This window comes from Nelusetta ayraudi, unplaced genomic scaffold (assembly GCF_046127955.1).
Source record: "Nelusetta ayraudi isolate G7.1 ecotype Tasmania unplaced genomic scaffold, CSIRO-AGI_Nayr_v1 ptg000027l, whole genome shotgun sequence".
Lineage (NCBI taxonomy): Eukaryota > Metazoa > Chordata > Actinopteri > Tetraodontiformes > Monacanthidae > Nelusetta > Nelusetta ayraudi.
The window spans coordinates 3117208-3136652 of NW_027466077.1; the positions used below are offsets into that span (position 1 = coordinate 3117208).

A 19445-nucleotide genomic window follows, 5' to 3' on the forward strand; every position below is an offset into this window, starting at 1 on the left:
TTATTTCCGCCAGCCGCCTCTGACACGCCGGCGCCCTCCCTCGATTCTGGGCTTACGTCAACCTGGACATCAGTGGCGGCGGCAGCAGACACCGCATTACATTCCGCTAACGACGACACAGGTGTCTGGATTTGACTGTCGACAGGTTGTGACTCTTCTTTGTGGACTTTTTTATCCCCTCCAGTAGCAGTCTCTCTTTGTTCCTCGGGTTCTCTCTTGCTGTGATCTGCAACCGTCTCCTTCTTCTTTTCGTCGCCATTTTCAGGGACAGGCGCCGTTTCCTGCGGACAGCACGTCTCCTCGGCGGTGCCGACGCCTGATGCCATCTGTCCACTCGGCGCCAACTGCCTCCCACTGACCTTTTCTTCGGATGTTGCCGGTGACTTGTCACATTCGTCACCTGCTCTCAACGTTCCGCCTGCACTCGTCTGCTGTTCCTCTCTCTGGCCCACGCCCTCCTTCCTGTCTGCCTCTCCTGAAATGTCTGACTGCGCTTTTTCTCCTACTGTTTCTCGTATCTGTGTCTCATCTTCGGGGATCGCTCCAGCAACAGCCGAAGCAAGCTCTTCTGTTTTTTCCGATTCTTTTTTCTCCGTCTCGTGACCGAATCTCTCTGCTTCAGTAGAAGGTTTCGGACCTGATTCAACTCTATTAACCTCCTCCTCCTCTTCCTCCCTTGGAGGTTTCTGGTCACTCGCCTTCACTGCCGTTTTCTCTTCAGTTGCTTCTTTTGTCAAAGCTTTTTCTTTGTCAGCTTCCAGTCCCTCAGCTGCATCCTCCACGGCTCCATTACTTCCAGCTTTGTCTTCATCACACGCATTGCCATTAGATGATTCATTCTCGGCTGCTGCCTCCTGAACAGCACTCTCTTCAATAATTTCTTGTTCTTCAGCGGTTTTCTCCTTGGCATCCCTTTCTTCAACGGCTGACGTTGTTGCTTTCATTTCAGCTGATGTTCCCATGTCTGGGGCCCTCTGAGGTATTTCCTGCTGGGCCACTTCACCTGCGGGGGGAACTTCCTCGATCGGAATTTCACATTCAGCTGTGGCGTGCTGCTCTGTTTGCTCCGGCACACTGGTGTCCTCCGTTTGCGAAACAGGAAGTAGTTTTTCTGCTGGGGCAGCGGGTGGACAAAGCGGTTCCTCTCCTCCAACATTGAATTCAATCTCCTTTGCTGGTCCTGAGCTAGGATGATGGATTTCTGACACTGCTGATGAACTTTCAGATTGCTCACACTTAGCCACCTCCTCTTGCTGGAGAACAGCGACTTCACCGTCAGCAGTAGGTGCTTTATCTCCATCAGCATCAGCCAGAGGAGGCACAGCGCCCTCTATGCTTTTTTGCTCTTGTACTTTTTCTCCTGAATCAACCTCTTTTACAACAGTGACTTCACCTTTCACATCAGGAGCGGGAACATCACAAGCATCACTCTCAGCAGGAGCGTCTACCTGTCTTGAAGTAACTGCTGTGTCTTCTAAATCTTGTTGTGTTTCTCCCACTGTTGGACTTTTACATTCTTCTAACTGAGAATTCTGGTTTGACCCCCCAACTTCCACTTCTGCTGCTGTCTGCTCTTTTTCCATTGTGGCTGCTGTGTCTGGCTTTGGATCGAGTTCAGCAGGAAGTTCCTGCGAGTCCATTTCGGGGCTCAACTTTTGTTTTGGTTCTATTGAATTTTCCGTCTGGTCTGGAAGCTTATCCGGACAGGGGTCCACTTTGACATCACCTGTCGGATGAGACACAGCCTCAATCTTTGGCTCTATTTCTGGCTTGGCAGGCCCTGAATCCGTATCAGTTGTCGCATTTTGCGGTTCACTCTCCACAGCCGGCAAAGGCTTCTCGGAGTGACTCTCTTCTTGTTGACCTGCTGGGGAGTTCGCGACAGAGTCACTATGTTCCTGCTGCTTGACATCAGAAGACTCTGCCTTGGAGCAAGTTTGTTTTTCTACCTCCTCCTCACAGCCAATCTGTTGTTGGACTTTGGGGATTTCAGCGGCAGTTGCACCTTGTGTCTGCTGATCAGTGTCAACAGGCACAGACTCAGGCTGCTCTGGCTGCTCTGGCGCTGCTTTCTCAGTGCTGCTCAGCTGTTGCTCCACCGGGATCTCAGCGCTACTCTGGGATTTGCTCTCTGAATTTGGAGCCTCAGACCCAGACTTGGGTTGAGGTAATGGTTCTGCGCGCTCACTATCGCCAGGTGTTTCCTGAGGGGTAGGTTCAGGTATGGGAAGTGGATGTTCGGGTGTGTGTAAGGCGGGTGTGGGAGTGTCTGGTGTGGGCACTACCTTGGCATCAGGGGCCCTTGGGGTCGGGTCAGCTGCTTCGACTACAGGTTTGCTATCTACAGCGGCTGGGGCAGGGGCGGAGGAGGGAGCGGGAACGGGAGCAGGGGGTTGCTTCTTCGGGGAAGCAACTCCGGCAGGAGGTGGTGCGGCTCCAAGTTGGCCAGACGTGGCTCGCTGGGTCTGACAGTTGAGGCAAAGCCATTCCTTCTGCAAGGCAAAGAGAAGGAGAAGGCATGCTGAATGATTATAAACTCTCAGAACAACATGCAGGGGTTGTTTGGGATTAGGATGCACAGCTAGCTTAACTCAAACTGTAAACGATATGTGTTTAATTTATAAAGTTGATTAAAAAAAAAAAAAAAAAAAAACTTCCAAAGTTCCTAAATTTGCAAGCACGCGTAAAATCATAGACGCTCCATCTGAATTTTGGTGCCCATCATGGAAATACCAACTACTTGTGCATTACTCTTAACTAGAGTTAAATTGCACTTTCCTTGTCACATTTGCATCAAGACGTTGTAGTTTTTGCACAGCATATGCACCAACACAAACTGGCACCCTGCAAGTTCTCCACAACCCTCCTGTGAGGAAGCACCGATTGAATCGGACTGGATGATTACTGTAAAATACAATTCAGGCTCGACCACTTTGGCTACCTATGCTAATGTTAGCACGGACCTTTGTGCTTCACTCATGGCTATTCATTGTGCGCTGCCCTTGCGGCTGAAGGCGTGACAGTGCGACATCCCTTTCTACTGCGCACTGCTAGTTCTTTTGCATACAGCTCCTTTAATTGAACATAAAGAGCCTATGAAAACATTTGACCGAATGTACCTCACTCCTAGCCCCCAGAATTTGACACACATATGTGGAACCAGGCAACTAGCAATGACTTTGTCTTCTATTTCAAAATAAGCTCTTGCATTTGGGACAGAGAGGCAGAGAGAGAGAGACGGGGCCCATGCATAATGCATGGTAATGGGACAGGGGCTTTCCGGTGCATGTCAGCGTGGGTTGGGTGGCTGGCGCAGACATTTCATGGAGCCGACTTTGGCGGAGACATTATTTCTGAGCGCATGTCTGCGTCAATGATCGATGGCCGTGTCTGTGGCATGTTTAAAACATAACGGCGGTGCACACAGAGAGCACGCCTCGGCGTTGGCAGCTCTTCTACTGACGTACTGAAGTGCAGGAGGGGGAAAAGCTGAAGGACGGTTTTCTGCACCTCTCAATGTAAAAGCTGCACAAACTACACCCGGGGACGCGGCCGTTAGCTCCCCCTGCTAACGGTGCAGCGGATTGCGACGATACGGGAAAAACAAACGTGCTGCCGACGCAGCTTCTTTCAGCCAGTGATGCTGCACGTTCGCCTGGTGAGGAAATTAAGGGCCGAGTCAGTCAATTGCGGAATTGTTTATGCATGTTGTGGCGCAGCAAACAAAACAAACACAAACGCACAACCCAGCCGATGTAGAGCAATGAGGCGTAAAACGCACACAGGTCATCATCCGGGGTGGAGTGGAGGAAGGCTGTTGTCAGCGTGTTTCAAGCCGTATTCACACACACATACACACACACACCATCGCACCGACGCCTGCGACACCCACTCCCCGCCCACTGAGGCTCGACAGGAGGGTTTATGCTAAAACTCTGTTTTCCGGCGGCGGCGGCGGCGGCGGCGGCGGCGGCGGCGGGAGATTCGGCTGCCTGCACGTTAAGTCGTGCAGCAGACAAGTCAGGGGAGGAGACAGAAGGAGAGTGGGGGAGAGGAGGGGCGCTGGATAAATAAGGCATGAGCAGCCGTGTTCCCATCAGGAAGGCAGACCAGAGAGAAATGACACGCCGGCGTGCGCTCACCTGATGAGGAAGAGCCTTGCAGAACTGGCTGTGTTTTGCTTTGGGATATTTTACCAAAAAAATACTGAAGTGTCTTTAGGAACGAAAAGGAACCAAAATTCTCTAAAAGGATGAATTGAGAAGAAAGCCGGCCATCAATGTGTGTGTGTGTGTGTGTGTGTGTGTGTGTGTGTGTGTGTGTGTGTGTGTGTGTGCGCGTGTTGGCACCCGAAGAACGGAGAATTGCTGGAAGAAAACTGTGAGTCAGATGGTCTGTCAGCACCTCCAGAGGGGCCGGCCCATCCACGGCGCCGCGGCAGAGTGACCAGGGTGACCAGAGTGACCACCGTGTCTGACATCAATTACCCTAAAAATTCCCATCAGGTGTATTAAACGACTTCCTGCCCCGCCGCTCGCTCGCTGACGGGACTCTGGCAGCTTTGCCACCCACAAGCGTCCATCACTTGCACTTTTACCTTCAAACTCAAGAGAAAAAGTAAAGAGCTGCTGCGCGCCAACGCCCCAAAGTGCCAGTTCTGACTTTAATCCATCATACTGTTTAGGCTGTGAAACCCTAAAAAATGAGGCGGGTCGAGCGAGCGGCCGGCGTGATGAACGACCGCTATGGACGTCCTCACAAAAAGACTAACTGACAAAGTCGCTCATCAGCCAAAGTCAAGTCAAGGAAGGAAGCTGATTGGCTAATGGAATTCACTGCACTTTCAAATTGAAAAAGCCACCTACCGTTGCTTAGAGCTGGAGGCCGAAGTTAAAATCTGTGCCAGGTGACTTGGCAAACTTGCCTTGTGTATTTTGTATTTTATTAAACACAGAGCAAATCTATCCAGCTGCGAGCTTTTTTAAAAAAAAAAAAGCAGCCTATTGTGTATTTCTGTCTGACAGCCAGAGCAGCGAAGATGATTCATAAAAGCAGGGCGGTGATGATGGTGGTGGAGGGAAGAGGAGGGATGTGTGTGTGTGTGTGTGTGTGTGTGGGGGGGGGGATAGTTCTGCTTGGATCGCCGTCTTATGGGCACGTTTTCTGGCGTCACATGCGCCGAAGCCGCCGACGAAGTGACACAGAGTGGCGGCGGCGGCGGCGGCGGCGGAGAAAAGTCACGAGGCCCGAGGGAAAGGAAGTGACAAGTCGCTGTCTCCTCCCACGCGAGCGTTCCTCAAACACGAGCTGCCGCTGCGACGACCAATGAGGACGGGCCGAGGCGTTTCCACCTCCTCTCCGAAAAACTTCCCTCCCTCCAAGGACACGGGAGGGGCGGGGGAGGGGAGGGGAGCGAAGGTCGGCCGAGGCTCTTCGATTAAGACAAAGGGAATCCTTCAAAAGGTTTTACCCATCTAATTTTAGAAAGCGGCTGGCACGGAGGGCGGAAGAACAAGGGATAGAGGAGGAGAAGAAGCGGGAGGGATGGATGGATAACCAGGGGGTGAGAGGAAGGGGAGAGGAAACAGGAGGAGGCGTCTGAGAGGGGAACACGGTGAGGCAGCAAAACCAAAAAGTGGATGAAAAAGAAGAAGAAGAAGAAGAGGAAGAAGGAGGAATGTGTTCCGTTGTCACTGAATGTGACGCAAACAGCTTGACGTGCCAACAGGCTTAAAGTCAGCGGCCCGCAAATCTGTTGATCGACTGCCAGGAAGGGGAGATGGAAAGAAGTAGTAGTAGAAGAAGAAGAAGAAGAAGAAGAAGAAGAAGAAGAAGAAGAAGAAGAAGCTGCGGTCGTGATGACGAGCCAAATAAAAAGAAAAAAAAAGAACTCGATTAATCTCCTTAATTTCCTGCTCTTCACTTTTATGACTCGAAGCTCGCAGCCACAGGAGCTCCACAACGATACGGGCCGATGGGTCGGAAACGGCGGCAGGGCCTCAGCCAGCAAGAGTGCTGACATTTAGGATGGTGAAGGCTCGTCACGCTCGCCCGTGCGTCCGCCGCAGGGTTGACAAACTGACACGAAACTGCGTTTTAGAAACCGATCTCGAGGTTTGTTGTTGGACAGAAACAGTGTTTCCAGTGTCTGGAAGAGAGACCTTTAAATCCCATCCACTCCCATCCGAAAATGTGCAAACTAATGTCAAAAAACCCTGGTTCATTCTTGCAGGATGTTAAAATTTGTACTATTCCAGATATTTCTCCAGCCTGTAGGTGCCACTGCAGTGACTCAGAGTTGTGAGTCACCAGAGCTAAAGCAAAACGTAACAGTCAGATAGTCACGGTCCGCAGCGCCCGGAGGGGAGTGCGGATCATGTGACACCACCTCTCCTCCGCCTTCGGGCTCCGACTTCCTGCCGGAGCTTCTCCAGAGTGTCTGCCTGAGTCTCTTCTGTCCTCCTGCAGCAGCCCACATTTCATCTGCCCGTCGTGGGCGCCTCACTTCCATCACGGCTCTGTGTGCTTTGGATCAGGAGGCGGCTGCCGTTTTTTCCCCTCTCAATTTAAACTCAAGTTTTTTCTTTTTTTGCACCTTTACCGATTAAATCTGCAGGAATTAACAATGGCAGTTTCCATGTATACGCACATTGAATGTCTTCTCTGCTGGGTAAATCTGCCTTATTTCAAGGATTTCTTAACGCAGAGAAATTGGGGCTGTACTGTACAGCCTGTTTTCACATTTCTTTTAATCTGTGATCTTGGACCTCATTAAGTCAACATAATTCAGCAAAAGTCACCGTCGTCAACCTGGGGGGGGGGGGGGGGGGGCGGCGGCAGAGGGGGGAGGGGTGGTTGGGGGTGGAACAGCCTCTGCTAACTACATGGATCCTGCGCCAGAATGTGTGTGTTTGTCTTCTCCCGGGCGTCTGTGCGTCCCAGCCTGCCTGCTCGTCATCATCAGTGTTCAATGCTGGCACGCACGCATACCACATACACACACACACACACACACACACACACACAGACACTCACACACACACACACACACAAACACACACACGTTGTCTTGGCTCCATATCCTCCTCTCTCCTTCTCTCACTCCCCTCAAACCTGCCCCCCTCTTCTTGGCATTAAAGGCTAAAAAGGAGAGAACTGGAGATGATTCTGCTGAAGGGCTGCAGGGGGAGCCGGCGGACGCTTCATTTCAATTATGGTGCTTTCCAAAACAATGACAAACCACTTGTCATTGCTTGAAGACGCTTCAGGAGCTGGCAGAGAGAAGGAAATTAGGGCTGTGTGTGTGTGTGTGTGTGTGTGTGTGTGTGTGTGTAAGAGAGAGAGAGAGAGACCCCTGAGGCAGCGAGGAAGCCTCCCCAGCAACGCACAGCGCAAGCGCAAAAACACCTTAACATCTAAAAATACCAGCGTCCTCCCTCTCCGGGGCGGCCACCGGGCGAGCGACGCATTGCCGAGAGAAGCTTTTTAAAAAGGCGGAAGCACACAAAAGACACAAAGGAGACGGAGAGCTGCCCCGCAGTGGCTCCTGTTCTCCCCCCTTTTGTGGATCGGTTGGGCGGCTATTCTTGTATGTTTTCAGCCAGCTGGGCGAGAGAGTGGCGGCAGAGATGCGAAGCGCCCGATACACGGTGACCCGGAACTTATCGCCATGGAATTTGGAGTATCAGGAAACAGAGGTCCAAATAAAACCCTTTCCCATTCCCAGGGCTGGAAATAACAAGAGTTGAGCAGCTTCCTAACAAATTCTGGACACCGGGTGATCGGTTTTGCAGTATCTTCCAACATACTGTGCACTAGAAATGTACAAGTTCTGCTCAAGACCACCTGCAGGTCTAAAACAGGTGTGAAATACCAGGATGAGCAACATTCTACGGGATGTAAATGGTAAAAAAACACAGAAAAACGGAATTCGGGGATGCAAAAAATATGTTTGAATCCACAATGCGACGACTATGTAAATAAGAGAACCAGCGCCCACCAGGCCGGCTTCCTGCTTGCAACGTGCCCATGCCTGGTGCTGCGTGTGTACGACTGTGAGGGGAAGCGTTTTATCGGGGCGCAGCAGCAGCCGCAGCCACAGCAGGGTGCAAAACTGTGGCCGACCGCTGCCATTTGGTGTGGAGGTCCACAGAATATCAACTAAGGACGGAGGACACGAGTAAAGCAGTAAAAGCAGGATGCAGCCACACTACCAAAAGAATAACACACACACACACACACGCACACGCACACGCACACGCACACGCACACGCACAAACGCGTGACAAACACAAAATCAAATAAAATCGAAGTTCTGGATATTCCTGGAATTTAAAAAAATATATCTTTGTGACCTCATAAAGGGCACTGACAAGTCTCTCCCAGGTCAGTGACATCTATCGCCTGCTGCACTTTCCAGAAATCAGCCCATTGTGATGTCACAAATGGCACGGGGTTAGTAGCACTGCAGCCCAGCCATGTGTTGGCTCCGCCCACCTGAGGCCGTCCTTTGCAAACACGTGGAAGGTCGGTCCAACAAAGCTTTTCTTTCCTGCAGCAAGCTGTAAACAGAGGGCTAAATCCAACATGTTTCTGAACGTAGCACAGGTCTGCTACCAAGAGCATGGGACTGAAAGCTCCGAGGAACGACATGCAGTGGGTCGTTTAATCGAGATATTAAAGGACCCGCTTCCTCTCTGGACTTCACCCCTGTTCAGCTGCTAACTCTGACCCCCTTTTCGCGGAAGGCCCCTTCCGACGGGAACACTCATTAGTGAATAAGGGCGACATGACACGGAGACTGTGCCGCAGCGAAGGAAAAAAAAAAAAAGACAGAATACCGCCGAGTAGCGCTCGACACGGACGCACGTTTACAGACTTCCCTCCCTCCGACATCAAAGCCAGTCAGCCTGCAGCAGCAGCAGCAGCAGCAGCAGTCTGAGCAACGGGGCGAGGGCGACGCGGCCGAGGACACAGTGTTTAAGGCAGGATGAGCGCAGGGAAAGCACCGGCATTAAGCCCGTCTCCTCTAAGCCGGCGGGAAGACAGGAAAAGATTAAAGGATACGAGGCTGGAGGAAGTTACAGGGGGGCAGGAAAAATAAGTGAGAAAAAAAGAGGAAACAGGTGGGGGGAGGGGGAGGAGGGAGGAGGGCGAGCGGAGTGGCGGAGCGACGCCGGGGTCGAGCCGCGGAGGGAAACCAAACAACAACCCGTCGCCCTTTCAATCCCTTTAGGGGGAGACGGATTAATGTTGCGCATGCACACGTGTGGACGCCGTCACTTTAGGAGCCCGTTAAAGGGGGAGGAGCAGCAGCAGCGGCGGCGGCGGTGGGTGGATTTCCAACCGCCCGCCTGCGTCACAGAAGGGGTTACTCAACGGCCTCCAATATAAAATATGCAGCACGGTCTTTAAACACACACACACACACACACACACACACACACACACACACACACACACACACACATACAAATCAGGTATGCATCCTGTGAGCCACTCCTGTGAGTCAGCAGTTGGACCCCCGCTGGCGGCTGACGTCACGGCAGACAATAGTGGCACAGCGCAGGGCAAGAAGGTGAGACCTTCTGTGCTTCTTTCCTGCTTCCGGATTTATTCATAAAGCTCCGTTCTGTGACTGCTTTTGATTAGATTACAACTGACTGTTTGACAAGTGGGGTTTTCTTTCTCATGTCACAGCGCTCCGCTCTACTCGGTGCTGCACAGTATTTCTTTGTATCGGATCCTGTGAAATCAGACAGTCTGTGTATTCAAATCCACTTTGTCGATGCAGGGGTTGTTTTTTATTGCCATGTATTGTGTATTGTTTTGTTTATTTTCCACTCATAATTACATCTATACGTGCCAGGACTGGAGTCCAAGACAAGTTCCCTCAAGGGGATTATAAAGAGTGTGGCACAGTATTTTATTGGACACAAGCTTATTGCGTTTATTACCTTTATAAAAAAAAACAAAAAAAAACAAGGACAAAACAAAGCTCTGAGTCCGGAGCCGAGACAGCGTGCAGAAGACAGATCTATAAACGATTCAGTCATCCATCCATCCATCCATCCATCCATCCATCCATCCATCGCTCCACTACGAACCTAATTAGATTTTTTTTCTCCATGCCTGACTCTCAATTAACCGCGTAATTCAGCTCATCATTATTCAGCCCCAGCCGGTGCAATCAGGACCTGCAGGAATGGACAAGACACCTAATGGACTCTGTAATGGCGTCTGTGTCAACAGCAGACGGTGGCCATCTTGAAATTCCGCTGACGCGAAAAAACAAAACAAAAACAACAACTGAAACGTCCTCAAACGCCGCTAGATGAATAAATGAAGGCGCCAGTCGGGTCTTTTTGCACGTTTTCCTGCGGGAATTACGGTGTGGGAGCCTTGCCCAGCATGCCTCTGTCACGTGCTGCGGAAGCAGCGGGCGCTCAGAGAGCCAGAAATACACCGCAGATTAGCGGCAGCTCGGGCTAAGCTAGCGGCTAACAAAGCGAGCCAACACGTGAAGGCCGGGATCGGACAAACGTGATTTTGAATCACACGACTGCGAGGGCGCCGAGGAGGATGACGTCAGAGCGGGTCGACAATATAGGACGGCTGCTCTCGCGAGTGACGTTGAAGACGGTAACTAGGAGACTTTGCATCAAATATTAAGTGGGTCTGGAATATGTGAATATGTTTTGCCTGCATGCTGAGGAAGCACTCGACCGAAGGCACTATTTTTTTTATTTTTTTTGGCCTCCATAGCCATAATATACGACCCGCCACCGCAGAGCGCCATCTGCTCTGTGGAGGGACCCCCCCCACACACTCACACACACACACATACACTCTAGCTGAGGTTCCATTACAGTTTTTCGCAAAATAAAAGCATTATTTCTAAAACTTCGACAAACTACAATTGCAGGTGTTTCCATTGAACGGTGTGAAACGCATAAACCGTTATTCTCGTAAAATCTTGTCCCGCGACATTTACGAGAATTACATTTGCTTTTGTTTGTTTACCTTTGTTTGCTGCCTAGAGTGGTTGTTATATTTTTCTCTATGATTACTTGTAAAAAGTATTCCGTCTCCTCCTCCGTCCAAACATAACGCGCCATTTTCACTTGAAGTGAACTGGTCACACAAACCCGTATGTCACGTCCGTTAACGTGTAAATGCGAAAAAAGTGTTTCCATGCCACTTTTGCGATGTACCTGTATATCGATACATCTGAAAAACCACCCCATGAGAGCGTCAAAACCTTTTAGCCATATTTGAGAGGTTTACTGCAGTTCAGGTGTTTCCATTACCAGCTCTTCATTGCAATAATTAAGATTTTGCGCAATTCTGGGGGTAATGGAAACACAGATACACACACACACACACACACACGCACGCACACGCACACGCACACGAGAAGCAAAACCCCGAAATGAAATCATTTGCTTCGCCTGGCATCGATAAGCGAATCAGGCCGATGAAGAGACGCGCAGGAACGCTAGAAGAATTGCGTTACACTGAAAGGAAGAACGTGGCGAGTTAATTGCACATACTGTATATGCAGCACACACACAAATACACGCGCATGCACACGTATACACACACACACACACACACACACAACAGAGTGCGCTCTACACCGCATACTATTTGGTTTCAGAGTCAAGTGTCAATTGTTACAAGTGCTCTTTGGTGGTAAGACCTTCCATTTAAAAGAAACAGCACGATTTTATTCCTGCAGGGTGGAGTGGGTTGGGGATAGGTGCGGGGTGCGGCACCCGCCCCAACCCACTCCGAAATGGGCATTTTAAAAATGCACCAATATTGACCGCCTCCATTCACTCACTTATTCATTCATTCATTTATTCATTCATTCGGCGGTCAAGAATGCAATACACACCATTCACGATTACAAATCTAATTACACTCCCGTCCTTTTCGCAGAGCTTTGATAGAGGCTGGAAGGGGGAGGGGGGAGTGGTGGAGGGACGTGGTGGGGACGCAGCGCTGAAAACTCTACCGCGTGATGCAGCTCCTGATGCTATCTCCACAGTGACCTATTTCAATGAAACGCCACCACAGTGGATGTTTGCCGTCTATTTATAAAAAGGCAGAGTGCATAAATTAGCGACGGAGGCAGCGGGAAGATGTCGCGAAAGCTCCTCTTACCTCTCCAAGGTGGGGCGCAGGGTTAAATCCACACAGGTTGCACACGTTCTTCTTGCACTGGGTGCAGAGGCTGTAATTGGGCGTGTCGGCCGGGCTCCGGGTCAGCTCCACGCTGCAGAGCGGACAGCTTTCCCGGGCGGCCGAGGTCTCCGCTTTCTCATCCCGCTCCAGGGAAACAGTCCTGGGGGGTCTCTTGGACTTTGCCGGCGGGGTGTCGGGCGCAGAGTCGGAGTCAGGAGGGGAGCCCGGCGGGGAGAAGGGCGAGTCGGGCGGCGAACCCGGGCCCGAGTCGGGAAGGGAACCCGGTCCGGAGTCGACGGGTGAGTCCGGGGGCGACCCGGGCGGCGAGTCATCCGCCTTTTCGCCCTCGCCGGAGACGATGTTGGTGGCCGAGCTCAAGAGGGACGAGCCGAAGCTGAACATTTGCGAGGCGGCGGCCGGCGGCTTGGCCGACTCCGTCAGCCCGCCGAGGCCCCCGAACAGCTTCCCCGCCACTGACTCCTCCTGTTTGGACGCCGCCTGCGCCTGCGGCTTGGGTGAGGAGTCCATCAGGCCCCCAAAACCGCCAAACAGCTTCCCCGTGACGGACTCAGCGGCGGGCTGCGACCCCCCCGAGGGCTTGGCCACCTCGGTCAGGCCCCCCAGGCTGATCCCCCCGAAGCCACCGAAGAAACTGGACTCCTGCTTGGCCTTGGCTGGAGACTGCTGCGGGCTGGACTTGGCCTGGAGGGGGCGACCCGTCTTAGGGTCAATCTTTGGGGAGCCCGCCGGAGAGAGGGGCCCCGGGGAGGCTGAGCCCGGGGACTTTTGCCTGGGCGTGGTGGGCGGAGTCAGCCCCTGCTGCTCGCTGGTGCTCTGCTGCTTTATCAGCAGCTTGCCGGGCTTCCCGGACGCCTGTCTCTGCGGCGAGGGCGGGGCCGAGCCCTGTTTGGGCCTGGTGGCGCCAGGGGGGTCCATGCCGCCCATCGCCCGCTGCATCTGACAGTTGAGGCACAGCCACTCCTTGCCCTAGAAGCAAACATAGGGGGACAGAGTCAAGAGACAGCAAAGCAGAGTGACACACTTGTGAAAACCGCAGCCAATTAAATCCATAAAAAGCAGTTACATTAGCGTTTGTCCTGAAAGAAAAGGCAAAAAAATCAGAGACGCAGCCGTTAATTAGCGTTACAAATGACACAGAATCGCATTATTTACGCCAAATTGCTTCCTCCAGGATGAGAGAATTTAAATCTGGCAACAGCGTCAAAAGCGCTAATCAGTCAAAAATACAAAACAAAAACAACCTTGTCCAAGGCCAAAACCTTTCAAAACATTTCCTTAAAATAAAAAAAACATAGATTGATTCTAATTACAAAAATCTGTTTTTTGTTTTGTTAATGGAGCAAACAGAATTGTTTGCTTCGATAGTTGCATTGCCATCACCCTAGAATTGCGCAAAACGTAAATATCGCAATAAAAAAAATGGTAATGGAAACACCTAAACTTCAAAAAAAAAACACTCAAATATGGCTGAAAGGTTTTGACGCTCTCACGAGGTGGTTTTTCAGATGTATCGATGTAGAGCTGTATCGCAAAATTGTAATGGAAACACTTTTTTTTCCCTCATTTTCACGTCAGCGGACGTGACATACGGGGTCACGTGACAAGATCCCTTCAAGTGAAAATGGTGTGTTATGTTTGGACGGAGGAGGAGGCTGAATATTTTTTACAATATAATATAGAATACAAGTAATCAAAGCGAAAAATACAACAACCATTCTTAACAGCAAAGAATAGTAAACAAATAAAAGCAAACGTAATTCTCATAAACGACGAGATTTTACGAGAATTAATGCTTATGCGCTTCACACCATTCAGTGGAAACACCTGCAAATCCCAATTATACTTTGTCGAAATTTCAGAAATATTGCTTTTATTTAGCGAAAAACTGTTACGCAGCGATTAAGAAATAACGTTTGCTCTGCTCTCTAAAGTTTCCTTTTTACGTGGGGCCATTTGAGGGAGTCATTATCTCCCAACGAGCACGTCATTTCCCTCGCCTCACACAACAGCGCACTCTCTTTGTACGCCCAACTTTAACTGTCTGCAAACAACAGAGGCCTCCTATTTGCGATCAGATCAGCATCATGAAGCAGGGCTGCACGTGCCTTTTTTATGGGTGGCTGTATGTGTTGAGGCCTTTTCAAACAATATAAAAATCATAAAGTCATTTCAGTACGTCTCTAAAGACGACTCTCAAGCGCGAGCAAACAGTCCGCACATTGAAAAAGAAGCTCAGCCGGAGGAAACTGGTTCTGCTGTTAAAATTCTGGCCGGCGATCCCGATCTGCCAGGCGTCCCTGGGGGTCTGGCACGCTGCCTCCTGGTGGCCGGGCCATGAGTCACCTTGATCAACATTCCTCGGGTACATATGCTTCCTGTGTTCCTCCCGCTAGCCCAGAAAAAGGGCTAAACCCGGTCTCACCTTTTTTTTTAATACATATATTACACACACACACACACACACACACACACACACACACACACACACACACACACACACACACACACACACACACACACACGCAAGAGAAAAACAGTTGCTGTCTTACCGCTGAGTCTGGGGGGCTGAAACCACAGAGGCTGCACACCTGGTTTTTACACTCAGTGCAGTTACTGAAGTTGGGTGGGTCCTTGGATCCGATGTTCAGCTGGGTGGTCTTACACAGCGGGCAGAGTCCACCAGCTCCCTGACTGGGAGGCCCTGCAGCTACTCCCGACCCGGGTGGCCCTTGCTGCTTGGGTCCAGGCTTCCCTGGTTCTTGCTGAGGAGGGCCTCCCTGTCTAGGTCCTTGACCTGGTGGGCCCTGACCTTGCCTTGGTCCCTGCCCAGGCGGCCCCTGTCCTGGTTTCGACCCCTGTCCAGGAGGCCCCTGGCCTTGCCTCTGTGCTTGACCTTGAGGTCCCTGGCCTGGGGGTCCCTGGGTTTGCTTGGGCCCCTGTCCTGGTGGGCCTTGGCCTGGTTTGGGCCCCTGCCCCTGCGGTCCTTGTCCTGGTGGTCCCTGACCTTGTCGGGTTCCTTGGCCAGGGGGACCCTGTCCTGGTAGTCCCTGACCTTGCCTGGGTCCCTGGCCAGGGGGACCCTGCCCTGGTGGGCCTTGGCCTGGTTTGGGCCCCTGCCCCTGTGGTCCTTGTCCTGGTGGTCCCTGACCTTGTCGGGGTCCTTGGCCAGGGGGACCCTGTCCTGGTGGTCCCTGACCTTGTCTGGGTCCCTGGCCAGGGGGACCCTGCCCTGGTGGGCCTTGGCCTGGTTTGGGCCCCTGCCCCTGTGGTCCTTGGCCTGGTGGTCCCTGACCTTGTCTGGGTCCCTGGCCAGGGGGACCCTGTCCTGGAGGTCCCTGACCTTGTCTGGGTCCTTGACCAGGCGGTCCCTGTCCTGGCTTTGACCCCTGTCCAGGAGGACCTTGACCCTGTTTCTGAGGCCCTCCTTGCTGTGGGCCTTTAGGACTTGGTCCTTGCTGAGGGCCCTTACCAGGAGGTTTCCCCGGCTGCTGCTTGGACTCCGGTGTCGCAGATGCGTCCTCCTCGTCCTCCTCCCCAAACAGTCCAAACTTGGGCATGTTGACCGTGTCGCCCATTGAGGACAGGGAGGAGGAGACCGAGGAGGTCATGGATGACACGGCGCTCAGCGGGTTGGCCCCGCTGAGGAAGCTGGAGCCAAACATGCCGCTGGATTTAGTCTCGGGGTCTTTTGGCTCCTGCCGAAATCGGGATTCAAATAAGCTGAGGGAGGAGGGGCTTCGGCCCGGCGAGGGCTTCCCGGTCGGACCCTGGTTGAAGGCGTCTACAGTGCGGCTCTTACTGAGACCTGCCTGGCCCCTGGAGGCCCCTGCCTGAGGGGAACGCTGCTGGGCATCAGATTGAGAAGGTCTGGAGGGGGGGCAAAAAAGAAAGAACACAAACAGTCTTTGATAACAAGCAAGAAAAACTTTAAAGTGGAGTCCGCGCCAGCTCTCGACTCAGCAAGTGCCAGGAGAACTTATGAGAGAGCTCATTGTTCCCTAGAGTATGAAACCAGATTATTCTTACTTGACTTGTGCAAGCAAAGAGGAGTGTTCTTATCAACAGAGCGACCGCTTTCAGAGTCAATCTATTACTCTAATCTCTTTGGTTACAAACAATGTTACTTAGCGAATTAGCTTTAAGGCTAAACAGAATTCAACAGGAGAAAACAAAACAGAATCGGATTAAGAAAAGAAAAAGCATTACATCGACATTCATTTTGAGCTACAGAAGAATAAAAGGAGCCACGCGATAGCTTCTCCTTCAACTACTGTCTTGAACCATTGGATGTCAGTCACTGTGCTGACTGTGCTAAATATAGCCCTTTCAAATCCATTTAGCCACATCCAGCGCATACAGTGTGACTTACTCAACTGTAGCTTTATTGAGCTAATAATAAAAGGTTAAGACCATGGGAAGGGGTGGGGGGTGGTGGGCACAATCGCAGCCCCTTTCGACACATCAGCGAGCACAGAATGTGTAGCCAGCAGCCCTCGGCTAGATCTGACAGGAGAGTGAATGCAGCTGAGTGACACGGTGGGTAGATCGCTGAGATAGAAGCCGAGGGGGGGGGGGCATTTTGTTAGCTCAGGCCGAGCTTTGTACACACAAACACGTTCACACCGTCGAGCACAGTTGCGTTAAAGTCGTTGTTGGCTGATTGGATTGTGTTTTCTTTCTTTTGTTGCAGTGTTGCCGAGGCTGCACATGCCCTTAACGCCCCCTCTTCCCTCCCACCCCATCCTGGCAGCTGGTTGGCCGGGATTTCAATTCTGTAATGTTGCTCATGCAAGCACGAGCTTCCCCTCGAAAGTGTTCTCAATGCCTCGGCCTCCACGAACGACTGGCTCCCTTTCATTCGTGACGAAACCAGGAAGCAACTGCTGCAAAAAGCTGCCCTTTAAAGCGTTAGAGGAGGATGAGAGAGAAAAAGCAGGAGGTGACTGACAGCCTTATTGCTGCTGCTGCTGTCAAAGAGACTCATGTTGATGGTGCAGCAGTGCCAATTTGAACACAATCAGATGGTATTTCCATATGAAAGACGCCCTTTACATTTTTATTTTCATCATTATTATAAAAAAGTCAGTTCCACTCTTATGATTCCCTTCCTAGTAATGGAAGGAATTGCAGGCCAGACAGCCTCTCACAAGAGCGCGCCTCGCTTGAGGGCAACACTCGACACACCAATATCAGCACATCTTGACCGAGAAGCTACAGTGGCTAGCCCACTCATCTCTGTGCTGTTTACAATCGCACAGAGGCAAAGGAGGCAGAGGAGGCGAGCAGAAAATAGCTCGGTGGCCGACTCTCTCTGTGACAAATGAGCGAATTCTAAAAATGAAACCAAAACTCTCACGCTAAGGTAGAAAAATACATTGTGCAGGCTAGGTTGCCAGGGTTCAAATTCTCAAATCAAAACACACTCTGAAAAATATCTGTAATGTCTATATTGAAATGCACAATGCACACTGGGTAAACACAGAGTCAGAGACCAGCAAAACAATTCAATCGGGTGAAGTGCACAGCTGGTCATTGGCTACTTGGCTGTACTGTGTGTTTCAGCACCACGGACAGCGACCACCTCCCTGAAAAGGGAAGAAGGCGGGGGCGGGGGGTTCGACTTTTCCTTTTAAAAACAATCAGAAAGAAGGAGGCTGAGAGTCTGGGAATGATGACATTAACACTGCCGGTCTATTTTTAGTCATATTAATATTGATGCACCCCTCCCCCAACCTTTAGCATCGCTTGCTTGGATATAAATAACCACCCCCCTCCCTATTTGCCGCAAATTAGCTGCCACTCGCACATCTTAAATTTCAATAGCACATTCTTTTGCGACGCTTTTCATAGATGAAAAAAATAATCATTTGAAAATATGAAGCGTTTGGGGAGGCGCCAGCGTATTGTTTTCATTGGCTGCTCTCTGCCTCCTCCTCGTCCTCCTCTTCCTCCCCATCACCACAACACAGCGCGATTAAAACCCAGTTCAGCACATGCAGATGGCGTAATTGGCAAAATTAGAGCGTCTGTGCGCAGCGGACAGAGGTGCATCTTTTTTCTTTTTCTTTTTTTGCTTTATTTCGGTGTCAAATCTTCGTTTGGATGGCGAAGGAGGACACACACACACACACACACACACACACACACACACACACACACACACACACACACACACACACACACACACACACACACACTGGGCACGACAGATTCTCTTACCCAGCAGGCATTTCGGAAATTTCGCACAAATACTGGAGGTGTGTCTCCTACGCTGTGATCTCACTGAAGCGAACTGCGGACTCGAACACCAATCCGGGGCAATCGAAATATCCCAGAATTGTAAATAAAACGGCGCTTTTCAACGCACCGTCGAGTAAAACGTCGTTTGACAAGCAACGTTACGAGACGCCAAAATTGCGTCTAAAATGACACATACAGTAATAACGCGCTCAAGGCAAGGTTGCGGCACACGGGAGGAGAAATGTGTCGTGCACATTATCAGACGCGGAGGATAATCTTCATGTTTTACACGGGTTTTTTTTTAGTTTTTTTTTTTAGTGGGGGTGAAATTGGCTGGATTAAATAAAATAGGGCGTGAACATGATCCCTGCCCGATTACAGATGCTTTTCAAATCCACTCCCACCATAGGACATTTAAGCCTGTTAAATACACACAAAACTGGATTTGCAAATAATCTAAATGATATTAATGGTGATAATAATAATAAGAATAACTATCCCCTGCCTTCGTGCGGCCGCTGCGCCTCCGGGCTGCCTGCCCTGCGCCCTGGACATCGCCGCGGCCAGTTGGCTCCTCTGCTCCGGGCTGAGTTCGCTCAGGTTGACGGGGGTCCCCTCGGGGAGCCGCACGAAGCCGCCCTTGCCGTCGGGCGCCAGCCCCTCCGGAAGCCCGGACAGCGGCCCTTCGCCGCCTTCCAGGCTCGCTTCGTTCCCCATGACGACGGACCCCTCCCGGTCGGCGCCCCCACCGCTACTCCCGTGCGCGGATGCTCGTGTCCAGCAGCAGAGCGCGGCGAAGAAGGCGTCCTCCCTCGGTGCCTCGGTGCATCTCAGGCGGTTCGCTTATTGCTTATGACACTCGCTTATTTTCCGCCTCGCCATTTCCGTAGGTCCTCCTTGACTGTGTGCGTGTGTGTGTATATGTGTGTATGAGTGTGTGCGCGTGCTTTTTTCTGTGTCGCGCATCCCCGCAGCTGCACATCACCGCTACCACA

At 51.4% G+C, this 19445-nt stretch overlaps 1 protein-coding gene across 1 annotated transcript in view; it reads right to left on the reverse strand.

The window, feature by feature from the left end:
• The window catches only part of pcloa (piccolo presynaptic cytomatrix protein a), a 47439-nt gene extending 27994 nt beyond the window's left edge, over positions 1–19445 (reverse strand). Inside the window, exons 1-4 of the mRNA XM_076030130.1 lie at positions 18956–19445; positions 14760–16077; positions 12169–13176; positions 2286–2492 (exon numbers count right to left, since the gene is read on the reverse strand). Coding sequence (XP_075886245.1) covers positions 2286–2492; positions 12169–13176; positions 14760–16077; positions 18956–19167 — 2745 coding nt within the window. The 5' untranslated portion in view covers positions 19168–19445. The remainder of the gene's footprint in view (positions 1–2285; positions 2493–12168; positions 13177–14759; positions 16078–18955) is intronic.